Below are 13143 nucleotides of genomic sequence, written 5' to 3' on the forward strand. Positions count from 1 at the left end.
GCATCGATGTGCCACGTATCAAGCCTTGTCGTACCGGTCGTGTCCTGGAAGTTAATTATATCTAAAACTACGGGCTATTTCTAGCATCCCCCCACAGAAATAACTCATCAGCTTGGTAATAAATATTCTGATAAGGAATGTGTGTCATTGAAACCATCTAAGGAGCAGGGATTTTAAAAGAATTCTACCTGACCTTTCATTCAAAGACATTAGCCTTTCTAATAGCCTGGGAGGTCAAAGGTCACCAAGTCAGCATTAGGTAAAAGTCCAGGCGAACAGAAAATCCATCTGCCCCGGAAAAACACACAAACGGCGGCATTTTCTCCCCGAGCAGGCGGCTTGTATGCGTGGAATGTGCCTCGCAGCCAGAAGCAGAGCGGTGCATTCGGGAAGCGACGTGTGACGCGCAGCTGGACGGAAACGCAGAGGGAGTAAACCGAGCCGGGCACCGCGGCCAATCCGAGTCCCGCGGCAGCCAAGGTGACGTGATGCCGCCGCCCGTCTCCTTCACGTTTACACAGAGATGACATCACCCAGGGCAACACACCTTTTCGCCCGTTAGCACACGGCTGAATAACCAGCACACACACAACGGGATTAGCAAAAAAAGAAAAACAGCACACAGCTATGTTTATTAGCCCTAACATGTCATTTTAGCACAGAAAAACCAAAGCATGTAGATGTCTAGCAGCCTGAACATTATAAGCAAGTAAAATAAAATAATAATCCCCATCACAGTAACCTAGGTTATTAAGCTTTGGCACAGTGAGAGATTCACTCCGCTGTTCCCCTCCGATTCAAAGAAATGTCAGCTTCACCCCCCTTTCTCCAGCATCAGGGCCGAACGGCTTGAAAACCTCCCTTTGTCAGAGTGTACAAGAAGAGACCCGTAACATCATCTACCTAAAACATTATATAAAAAAGTATATAAAATATTCTGAGCTGTTAATGTGGTTTCCTGTTAAGACATTCATACATGATTGAGACATCTTTTTAAATGAGCTTTTACATGTTGTAACTTATCATTATTATTGTGTAATTTTTAATCTATTTTTGTCGTATTTTACGCTGCATGATTACCCGCTCTTTACCTAACTTATTGCTGTATGCAAAAGAATCCTCAATAAAGTCCATCTTATCTTATCTTAATATTAAACAGTTTGTGTTAGAAAATATTCCAGCAAAAACAGACCACAAGAAAATAACCAAAGCTCAGAAAATTCTGGAACGTAACAAAACTAAAAACCAAATGTAAGACATATTTAAAACATCACTAAAAATGTAACCAGTCCATGGCATTCATTAAAGTTTACCTCCTAAAAGTTGGATGCAATCGGACAAAAGTGTGAGGACAAATTGTACATTAACTGTAAATGGCTGCGTATGCGTCATCCCTGCCGGCAAGGGCAACATCCTCGTGCGGTTTCCGGCGGCCTCGCATGGAGCGTGGAAAGCACAGGACGTGGAGCAGCAGAGCACAGGTGAAGGCACGCAGTGTCAGACAGTTAGTCGTAACAGTGGAATTGTTGACGGGGGCTTCTGGGAAGGCAAGAGGTTCAGATCTTGTATTTTTTCTTTCCAGTGTCACTGATTACACATATATGCTGAAAGCAAAGGGATACAGCTGGTCAAAAGCTGCGGTTCAGAAGCACCGATCGGCAAGTTCAGTGGAACCTCACACTGCACGCGGGCCCTGTTTTTTAAAAAGACATTATCGAAGTTGCTTTCAGGGCCGGATCTAGGCAAAGGCGAACTAGGCAGTTGTATTCATATATTCATATTGACGCTCCCTGGGTTACGATGGTGTGTCTTTTACGATATTTTGACTTCACGATGGGTAAATGTTTTTCACTTTCAGCACATTATTCAATAAATTACATGAGATAATGTAATTTACACTAACATTAATTTTACATTAACACTTCTTTTTTTTTATAAATGAGGCTTTGTGTTAATGATCTTGCCTAACTGTAGATTAATGTAAGTGTTCTAAGCATGTTTAAGGTAGGCTAGGCCAGGTTAGGCTGTTTCCTAGATGAGGTGTGTTGTATTAAAATGCATTTTTGTGTTACAATATTTTTGCCTTAGGATAGGTTTGTCAGAACGTAACCCCATCGTAACCTAGGGAGAGGCTGTAATTTATAAATAAGAATAATTACACAAAATGAACAATCATTAAAAAAAAAAAAAAGTTAATTAAAATATTTATGCGCAGGCAGAAACACGGCCAGCTGTCCAGGGCCCTGAATTATGTGAAAAGGTCATCAGTTTTCTTGGTAAGGTGGCCTAAAGCTTTACCTGGGGCCCCTGAACAGGTAGACACAGCCATGGCTGCTATTCTGAATTGCGACAGACACAGCGGTGAGGAACTGTGGCCGACGGTCGATTGCTCCCTGTGCATTAATTGTGTGTAACGCAGGCCGGAATGACGCAATTTCAGACAAAGGGCGTAAATGAGGGAGCGTAGCTCCGCAGCCGCATGGAAACAGTGCAGCTTTTGTTTTCCAGCTGCTCAAAGATACCCCTCACTTCACTGACAATGAGTCGGGAGACTTACACTGAGGTCCCGGAAATACTCGTTGTAGTCCAGCGCGTAGCCAACCACGAAGCGGTTAGGGATCTCGAATCCAACATCTTGCAGCACAAAAAGAGAAACACCAGTGGTTTCCAGAGTGAATAAGACTTAACACACCATGCTGACGAGATACAGACAAGCAACAGATTGCGGCGTCATGGACCAGCACCATGGCGTTTAACATACTGTGTCCTGACGTTTGATTATACTTTTCACAGCCTCTAAGCTTGAGCAGAATTAAGGAAATGTGGAGTACCACTGCTGGGAATACTGCAGTATTTTGCCCTTTGAATTTTTTCGTTAAGATTTCAGAATTCCGGAACAGTGTTACTTTTGAAAATACCATGGAAACACCCTGTACTGCAGCATAGCGTCTGGACGGTATGAGGGCATGAAAAATTAAGTACCGCCCATGTTTATTATGGGGCAACTACTCGTGAGCTGTGATTGGCTGCAGATGTGGAAGGGGCGGGCACATACAGTCTGGGAGGGTCTCCATTCCGCTGGGGATCCTCTTCACCAGCAAACTGGAACAGGAAAGAGAAACATAACAGGCGTGAGCGCTATCTTGGTGCCCATCTCTACACCTGCTGGTCGGACCTGAGGGGGTGCCGTGGGGAACCTGGGGCCTGACTCACCCAGTCACCTTCACCATCTTGGGCTGGAAGATCTCGATGTGCTTCAGGAGAGCCTTCATGGTCTTGCCTGTGTCAACTATACCCTGTCAGACAGCAGCAAAGACCTGAAACTGGGTCTGGCCCAAGGAAAACATCTAAACGGCATCCTGATAATCAATGGACTTTTGTCATTATTTTGGTTAAAGACAGAAGGACACATACCACAGACCATACTGAAGAATGACACGTCTCTGTAGTCACTCCAGAATTTCAGAGGCACCTAACTAATACGTTTTCTAAAACTCCTACAATCAGAGTATATTTCTTGCCATCTGTCTGCACCAATGGCTTCCATCTTATCAAGAAAACAATTAAAAATGTTGACCTACTTCTAATCTCCTCAATTAACTTGCAGTCGTGTGAATCAAAGTGACAGACAATGTATTAAAAGTCAGCGGAGTAATTATCCTTAATTATTGAGCACGGTTAAAAATGCTTAATAACAGAGAGACTTCTCCTTTTTTCTCAGACAAACACGGCTAAGAGGAAATGGGCTTTTTTTTAGTGATTAAAGCGGCTGCATTCTGCCGCATCTAAGCAAAGGAGCATGACTTGGCGCAGACGTGTGGGAGCGACACCGCTGACTCACCTCCACGACGAGGATGTTCTTCGTCGCATGTGAAAGCAGGAGGGAAAAGTCACACTGATTAGGAATGAAGCTGCAACTCATCCAGGTGCATCATGCTGCAAAAACAAGAGTCTGCCGGACCTGGGGTCACGTGGCCTGGGTTCATTCTCATCGTCGCTCCATTTAGCTGGCGGCTGGCTTGAGTCCCACTCATAGGTTCCCTCTGTCCCTCTTGCTCTCTCTCCCACACATATACACATACACACGAAGTGGCGGCGTTTATCACCACTTAAACCATACATTTGTGTGGAGCCCCCTGTTGGTCACAAACAATCACTACACTAAATGTTACATAAACATATATATTCAGGAGATGCTTTGTTCTGCTGACCACCTAGCTACAGTCTTCCAGCTCTACTCACTGGCTATTTATTTAGTTTTTTTTTTAAACATCTAGATAGGGGGAGAGTGGCCCCCCAAAACAACAAACCCACCCTTGTACACCAACTGCTCTGTGTTCCTCATTGGTGCTTAGCAGGCCTTAATGGTTCACCACCGTGTTCAGACACCTTCTCATAAATGAATCTGCCAGCTACTGGTGAAGTTTCTGTCTGCTGCAACTGGGACGCCTGCTGGTGAGTCCCAGTGCATAAGGACCAGCCATCTGCCTGTAAGGTTCCATTCCTCACCATGATGTCATGCCTCACTGCGAAGTGTGTCGTGATAATGCAACTGGGCTATCAAACTGACTCACGGGCTTCTGCTGAAGTGCAAGACTCATATATTGTCAAAGTTTAACATACTTTGTTTTCCTCTCCATATCTTAGCTTTGGAGTGTCTTTCCTACCCCTGACTTGGTTTTGGAGTAAAGCAGATAATGTGAGGTCAAATCCTTGCATGGACGACTGACTTCGTTGTTTTTTTCTGCTGATAGTCAACATAACTGACATGCAACACCTAATCGTACGACGGCTGAGGAACAGAACGCAGAACACAGGACCTTCCAAAACATCTGCAACGATTCCACCCAGAACACCATTAAGGCTGCCTGCATAACATTACAGGTTTCCAAAGGGGATTCGAACCTATGAGCTCCCAGGTTTTACATGGAACGCGAGTAAAGGTATGTTCTTCTCTCCAGCAGTATCAGGCCACTGATAGGTCCAGGGACAAGGATACCCTGGCAGACTCGGGGTGCCCAGCACTTTAAATTATATGTAAAACTGGGCAGATGTCCGCGGTGACATTCTGTTCGGGCGCCCACGGTCTGGGTAGGTCCCTGCTGGATTTTCCGGAGGCCTGAAATCCTGTGCGGTGATTCAAAGCCACAAGGCACTGTGACTGTTTGACAATGACTCACTCAGCCGAAAAGTAAATTACAACAAACACGCCGATAGTTCAGAACATGCAGTTACAGGCGATTGAGGTTTACTCAGCCAAGCCTCTGAAAGGACTTAAAATCCCTGAGTCACTCTCACCTCCCTGCTTGCTGAAACACCCCCCCATCCCCATGCTCATCTGTTATCTTACCTCCCTCCCTTGGTGGTTAACAAGCAGCGACTCCTGAATCTCTGACTCCCGGTGACTCCCATTTAGGGACGTTGAGATGTCTCGGGTCCACCTACCTCATCGTTCTCAACTTTCAGGAGCCCAATCATCAGACTTACAAGTAAATGGCAACGTTTACGGCAGGATTTCATTCAATAGATCCTGGTGCAAAGTGCCACTAATTACTGATTAGATTTACACTCAGATAAACCTGCTTGTTAATGCCAACAACCTGCTCCGGCAAACAGAATCAGGCGGCTGACTCGATACATACAGCACATGAGCAGGGTGGATAGATTTGGTTACTGTCAACAATACCTTAGAACGGGCAATATGCATGACCTACGAGCTTCTGAATGTATGATGATTCCTGGTGGCAGCAGCTCAGAAAAAGAATCTGAGAAACACCTTCCTGGGATCTTCACACAGTGCAGTGTATACAGAGGATGGTGTCATAAATAAAAAAGATCCAGCCAGTGTTATGTTGGTCTGCAAAAACATCGTGCTAATCAGGGTGGTCGAAGGTGAATGACCACACACACTAAAGCCACCCATGCCTTGAAAAATTTAGTTCTCCACACCAGTGTTCACCAACCTAGGGACCCTTAGACCGTCCATATTTCTGCTCTCTCCCAGCTCCTTATACCCTGCACTGGGTATTCTGTGTCCTTGACTGGCTGGTATTCGGGATGAAGCAAAAATGTGGATTGTCGGGGGGGGGGGGGGGGGGTCCCCCGGTCTCCAAAGACTGGGTTGGGAAACACTGCTCCGGGCAAAAGCAAATCCTACCCTGCAGTAATGAAGTGCCACTGAGTGTAATCTGTGCTTGGATCAGGCACTGCATGAAAAAGTGCCCTCTGGTGGTCATAGAAATTCCAACAGGAACATAACTTTAATTGTGCTTCAGGATAACACACAGGACCTGCTGCAAATGTCGATATTTTCATGAAAACACAGCTGGGGAGAAGCCTATTTCTAGGCTGGGGCTTCTCTGAACGTGTGAATCTTCAGCTTCACTGAGTCACACTGAAAAACTCTGCCATCGCAACAACTCTTTCCTTCAGCCACTGGAGTAATCTTAGTTTGTAAGAAAACCTTCTTCAGCTTCTCAGATTAAATTAAATTCGTTTCATGTCATTATTCAGTTTCATTTTGAGGCTTTTGTGCTATTTAGGCCAGTAGTACGTGACCTGATTGAAGCAGAAGAATGGTCTAATTAAAAAAGATGAAAAGTAACTCACACCACGGATTTGCGCAAGGGTTTGCGCAGTCTTTGGGTCGGTCAGGGTTCTTTTCGCTCCATGTTGTACTTGTTATAACTATGTATGTGACGAATACAGAACCTTGAATCTCTCTTGAATATTGATTTCAGACTTTGCCCACCCAGGGTACAGAAAGAGTTCCTGGGCATAGAATCACTGCAGCCGGGACCGGCTGTTGTACCCATGAGCAGGTGTGAGGCGTCTCACTGAAGTATCTCTCGGCTGTCTGCATGGGTGAGGACATACCTTCCCGCGTAACGTAGAAAGGTCTTCTGCTCCCACTATGTGAAGGTCCTCTGTGGACTGATCGTTCTGAAACAGGAGAAGATGTCATACTATGAAGCTCACATCACCTTACCAGGCTCCATTCCACGTAGCTGAAAGCGTATGAGTGTGTCGCTGTTTTCTGGAGCCACCCAGTATGGCTGTACCACATTCCTTAGGCCTGCCACATTCTCCACAATGACCCTCTTGTGCTCACATTACTGAATATACTTCAGAGGCAGGTAGATGGGAACCTCTCTCTAATCCTCATACTGTTCAAGATGCCCTGCGGGCCGTCACATGACTCCCATGCCTCTCCCCCATCGTCACATGACTCCCATGCCTCTCCCCCATCGTCACATGACTCCCATGCCTCCCCCCCATCGTCACATGACCTTCCAGCGCCTTGTGACCGCCACATCACAAAAATATAATGAAGGTGATTCACTTTCAAAATGGTTTTTCCAACCACTCAAACAGTCGAAAATGCATGAGTCAAAGACAAAGGATGACTCTTGCTCTGCATGTGGGAACATTCAAGCAGAACGTCACAAAAACACCAATGCCATCTATCCATCCATCCATCCGTCCATCCATCCACTCATCTTGCTCAGGGTCACTTACAATTATGTGTTCAGTATTTTTTTGTTCCCTGGGGGAATTAATCAGAACTGATTTGCCTACATATGAATGTATGGCTCAATCATGTAATTCGCATAATTAAGCCTCACCAGACAAATAGACTAACAAGATCAACAAAGTCTTTCGCTTCCCGGGAAACAACCAAACACGCTACCCTCATTCCAGCCGCACCCTGCACCAAGTGCTCGACCAAACAGAGGAGCGACACGTTTCCTCAGGCCTGCTTTCGCTCCAACAGGCAGAAACATAAACTGCAGACAGCTCATCGACGATTGGCAGGTACCTGCAAAATACTAAAGGAAAACCCGTTAGACCTGGCTCCCGTCTACTATACCAATGTCGCCCCCTGCTGACAGAGATCAGAAATGCACCCTTAAGCTAAAGCAGAAGACGCGGCGACAAAAATGGGGAATTGGTTTCTACGCACATCATCGCATCCTATGAGATCTAGGCGAAGTGACCGTTTCTCTTGAAACTTCCCACATGCTCCAGTTTCCAAACAAGATGGGCAGAGACAGATGATTTCCAGTCACGTCACGCCCTCAGGATGCAGGACAGCTGTTGTCTGCAGCCCTGTAGGTAACATGTCACAGGCGACACAATCTACTCGGGAGCAGGGTGGGTGGGCGGGGGGGGGATCTAGGGCCATGGCTGCATCTCATCAGCCTAAAGCGTCTGGAGACCTTTCACGTTACGGCAGAAGCTGGTTAGCAGCCAATATGTAAGGCATGAGAACCGGCAAGCCTGAAGTTCCCCTCAAACCACAGCGGGAAAAGTCGACAAGAGCCAGCTTTTATTATGCCTGGTTCTATTCCTGCTCCTGTGCACATGTTCAAACACGCAAAGTCAGAACAGCATTCTTAGCTCCAAAGAGGAATCGCAACACGATTATTAAACAGCATCCAACCTCTATTTACAATGACATGAAGAGTAATCCGGTCACCAGCGTACTTCCTCAGGAACAAGGAGAGCCATTTAAAAAATGGCAGCGTAATAAATGACCTGAGTTTATTTGGCGATCCCGATATGAAAGGTATCTGGTCCTTGCCTCAGGCTGTAACAGCAGGCTGGGAAATATCCGAGCAGAACACGAAAAAGTGAACTGCAATAAAGTATGATCTGAGTCTCATTGACACAAAGCATAATCTCCGAAAATGTTAGGCTCAAATTATGGTGTAGTTTTTAAATATAACCCCAGTAAGATTTTGGAACAAACTTCTTTCCAGATAGACGCTACTGATTTGACACAATACTACACTTGAACATACCTTGTGTTGTTCCTGCTGTACAGGATTTTGCATCTACCGGCTTTGGAAAAGTTTTAGGCAAACTCTACAGGTGGGTCGTGTGTGTGTGTGTGCATGCGTGTGCGTGAGTGTGCGTGTGTGTGTGAGTGTGCGTGTGTGTGTGAGTGTGTGTGTGTGTGTGTCTGCATATATGTGGTTATGTATATATTAGAATTTTGCCCAAAGATATGAGTATTAACATGTGTGTGTATATGTTGGTTATGTATATATTACACTGTGGGGACCAAATGTCCCCACAATGTGATAAAAATCTGTTTTTCTGACCTCCTGGGGACATTTTTTTGGTTCCCACTATGGAAAATCCAATTTTATAAAAATCTGTGACTGTAATCAAAAACTAAAAATGCCAAAAGTCTTGTATCTTGTGGTTACTTATGGTTAAGGTTAGGGTTGGGTGGGGGTCAAGGTTGTCATTGTCGGGATTAGAGATCCATAGAAATTAATGGACGGTTGTCACAAAGATATGAATACAAACGTGTGTGTGTATGCGTGCATGTGTGTGTTTCTGTGCGTGTTTCTGTGTGTGCTTGTGTGCATGTGGGTGTGTGCACATGCTCGGGTGTGTGTGTGTGTACGTGTGTGTGCACATGCTCGGGTGTGTGTGTGTGTGTGCGTGTGTGTGCACATGCTTGGGTGTGTGTGTGTGTGTGCACATGCTCGGGTGTGTGTGTGTGTGCGTGTGTGTGTGTGTGCGCGTGTGTGTGCACATGCTCGGGTGTGTGTGTGTGTGTGCACATGCTCGGGTGTGTGTGTGTGTGTGCACATGCTCGGGTGTGTGTGTGTGCGCGTGTGTGTGTGCACATGCTTGGGTGTGTGTGTGTGTGTGTGTGTGCACATGCTTGGGTGTGTGTGTGTGTGTGTGTGTGTGTGTGTGTGTGTGTGCCCTCACCAGGTAGCTGTGTAGGCGGATGAAAGCCACCCTCATAGGCAGGGATTTGTCAGAGGTGCGGTTCAGGGCCTTGATGAACTCCACCAGGTCCGAGCAGAACTGGTACCCTCCCTTGAGGACGCAGAGCAATACGATGTCATGGTCGCCCAGGTCGTCCATAATGGCGCATGCCAGGCGCTCTATCCTGCACACAGTGTCTGAATGACCACCCACGCTTCACCTGACAGTGTTCAGATTTTACAGCTTAATAATAACACACTAAGAACATTTTATTACATTTTACTGTTTTCCATAATTATCCAAAGAAAGTAAGTTTCTGGGTACTGACATTAAGATAATCCTAAATTAATGCATTTTTCTGGTACCTGTCCATGATGATGCCGTGAGGAATGTAGACACATTCCAGATCCTCAGGAGAGTAATGCTCTGGATATGAAAACAGCTCTAGAGGATAACCCGGCCAGTCATCTGGGATCTAGAAGTAAGCCAGCCAATCAGCAGATTGCCAGTAATGTTGGTATACTGAAAATGTAACAGGATAATTATATCTATTTTTCCACACGTCGTCCTGAAATTATTTTGTAGATTTTATTTAAGTTCGCTTGTATCCATTTTTTTTTTGCCCTTTTGTAAATTGACGTTGTATGATGATAGTAAAGTGTTACGTAGGTAGTTGGTATACGCTGGCTCATGTTACACGTGCGGAAAGTTTTAAATGACAGCCCGAAATACTGTAATTGGGTTTTGCATTTTATTTCGGCATTAATGCATCTCCTTATATGCGTATAACTAAGGCGTTTCACTTTTTGCGAATGCCATTAGTTGTGAAACGATTTATAGAAAAACATCGTCCTGCTACGCAAAACATCGGATTTTAGCTATAATTCGCATTATAATCACCACCCTCCGGTTATTGGGAGCTTCACCGCAGGTTCTGCAATATCTGCATCAAATCGAAAGCACTTTACCACGATGCCTCCGCTTTTTCCCACAAGTTGCGAACCACCTTCGTCTGCCATGTTGAGATCCCGCGATTCCCAGCGAGTCTTCAGCGCTTCTGAAGCGCTAGCGGAGTAGGAGGGGCGTAACGCCGCCAGAAAGCGCGGAAAAGCCGCATCGCTGGAACCCAGACGTGACCACTAGGGGGAGTAGTATTTGACACAATGGGCGTACAACATATAAAATGGAGTTGCTTAGGGCCAGTTGCGATTATCTATCTAGCATTGGTTTGAATGACTGTTACATTTTTATATAGCACTTTTCGAGACAGCAAAGCACTTTACAGAACTAATGGGGAGCCACTTCAACCACCACCACTGAAGTACAAGTATCACCCACCTGGATGATGCGACGGCAGCCAATCTGCCTCAGTACGCTCACCAGACAGTAGCTAAGGTGGTGAAGGGCCAGGAGAGAATTCACCAGTCAGATATAGGGGGTGATTAGGAGGCCAGATCTGATAGGACCACAGTGGGTAGTTTCAGCCAGGGCATCAGGGTACCACCCCTACTCTTTCGAAAGCTGCCCAGGGGCCTTTTATGACCTTAGAAGGTCGGGACCTCAGGTCTTATCCGAAGGACAGCACCATTCTTCACGCACAGTGTTGCCATCACTGCACTGGGGCACTGACCCCAGGATGTAGGCCACACCAACACCTCTTCCAGTAGCAACCCAGCTTTCCTAGGTGGTCTCCCATCCATGTACTGGCCAGGCCCAAACCCACTTAGCTTCAGACAGATTATCGGGTATGAACTGCAGATGGTACAGTGGCTGTTTTTGCATGCATCCACAAACTCACAAATATGTACTGGTGATTTCGCAGTGCAAGTCTATGGAGGGTCGGGCCACTACTGCATTACAGGCGAGACTCAGCCAGTTAACGGTGGACATGCTGCCATTACATTAGACCGAGGTTTGAGTATTTCACCCCAACAGGTCAGTTGGTTAAAGCAATGGGTTCAATTAACAAATCAATTATCCAAGTAGACTGGAATCTGCACATGTCCGAAGAATTGTTCTTGGTTTATAAAATACATTTCAGATCAGACTTGGTTATGGCATTGATGTAGTTGTCGATCCCTGTTATGCACGGTGTTGTGTGATTTCCAGCATTATGGGCTGTTAAACATGAACCGTACATTATGTAAGAGGATCGAATACAGATCTGTGCGTTTGAAGTGTTCATTCAAATAATATATTAGGTACACTGTTTGGTTATTAGTTATACCGTTTATGTTATCAGAATCCCAAGCAAACAATTAGCTTAAAGCTTCCTGCAATCTTTTGTTGGCCCTGGTACAACCCTGTCGATTCTGAGGCTTCAAGTTAAATATGCGATTTGACCTCCCGCACACTCAGCTCACAGGAAGCAAGAGTCGCACAGCCTCGTTTTGTGACATGGTAGCTACAGTCCAAACACGACTGACGCCGCCCTCGCACACTGTTTAATGAAATCGGTGTAACTGCTCCAGTGGTGACATTTAAACAGTTTGGCAACACAAGAGCAGAAGGAAAAACCACCTTGGCTGGACACTGCCTTATATTTCAGCACTGCAGGGAAACTAATTAAACTGTCAGAGCAGAGCAGCCTTAGAGCGAACTGTCAGGAGCTATGGCAGCTGGGGAGGGGGGGGACGAGGGGGGGAGGAGCTCACAGCGACATTTGTTTCCAAGCTTTGTTGTGGTGTAGCGCAGCCGTCCCGTCAATCCTAGTTGTCAACAACTGTCAGTTGTTCTTCATCGCTCTGCTTTTGAGCTCCAGAAAGTGTGCAGCGGTGTGTGTGTGTGTGTCTGTGTGTGCGTGTGTGTGCGTGCGTGTGACCAGGTCATGGAGGAAGTGCAGTGTGCATGAATGGATACCTGAAGGTCAGTGAGGACTCAGGGTGGTGATCGGAGCAGCTGAACATGCTCACCTTAAAGGCTGATCCTGGCGATGAGTCCATCCATGAAGACGGACCACCTATCTGAACACGAAGGTTCCTACACATATTTATACTACAATATATCAGTCCTTGCCGGAGTGGTGGCCTAAGTGAACATCACTGCTATCGCCCCCTGTCTGGGGCAAAGTGAAATTGACTGACAAGTCAGGACCCCATCAGAAGTTGGCACCCTATAGGATTACCTGGCACTGATATATACTGAGAAATATTAGTAATCTATTACAATAGGCAGAACTCCGCAAATCTCTGTACATTCACCTCCCTACACATGCCTTTGCTGTGTACATAGCTACCAGGATTTTGCCTGATGTCCTCAGGTCAAACATAAAGGATCCCTTTATTAAATACTCATATTGTGTTGCCCCCCAAACACATCTCACCTGCCCTGTTATTATAGAGATGCTGCAGAATACCAGCCCCAAAAGGCGTGATTACTTCCTTTGACAACGTGACATAGAACCTTCCTTCC

General features: G+C 45.9%; 1 protein-coding gene across 1 annotated transcript; it reads right to left on the reverse strand.

Annotated features, from left to right (window-relative positions):
* Positions 1 to 597: 597 nt before the first annotated feature.
* On the reverse strand, positions 598 to 10801 carry LOC125740647 (hypoxanthine-guanine phosphoribosyltransferase-like). The gene is made up of 9 exons (XM_049012102.1): positions 10701 to 10801; positions 10098 to 10207; positions 9733 to 9916; positions 6877 to 6942; positions 3842 to 3859; positions 3214 to 3296; positions 3056 to 3102; positions 2558 to 2634; positions 598 to 1604 (listed from the first exon to the last, which is right to left on the reverse strand). The coding sequence occupies exons 1-9, from the start codon at positions 10749 to 10751 to the stop codon at positions 1557 to 1559; spliced, it is 684 nt and encodes a 227-aa protein (XP_048868059.1). The 5' UTR covers positions 10752 to 10801; the 3' UTR covers positions 598 to 1556.
* Positions 10802 to 13143: the final 2342 nt, after the last annotated feature.

The sequence above is a fragment of the Brienomyrus brachyistius genome, chromosome 4, assembly GCF_023856365.1.
Source record: "Brienomyrus brachyistius isolate T26 chromosome 4, BBRACH_0.4, whole genome shotgun sequence".
Taxonomy (NCBI): domain Eukaryota; kingdom Metazoa; phylum Chordata; class Actinopteri; order Osteoglossiformes; family Mormyridae; genus Brienomyrus; species Brienomyrus brachyistius.

Coding starts and splice junctions, on each gene's coding strand:
- LOC125740647 (XM_049012102.1), bottom strand. CDS start 10,751: ATGGCAGACGAAGGTGGTTCGCAACTTGTGGGAAAAAGCGGAGGCATC. Junction 6,943..9,732: donor TCCGCCTACACAGCTACCTG/GTGAGGGCACAC, acceptor CTCCTGTTTCAG/AACGATCAGTCCACAGAGGA. Junction 2,635..3,055: donor AATGGAGACCCTCCCAGACT/GTATGTGCCCGC, acceptor TTGTGCTGCAAG/ATGTTGGATTCGAGATCCCT.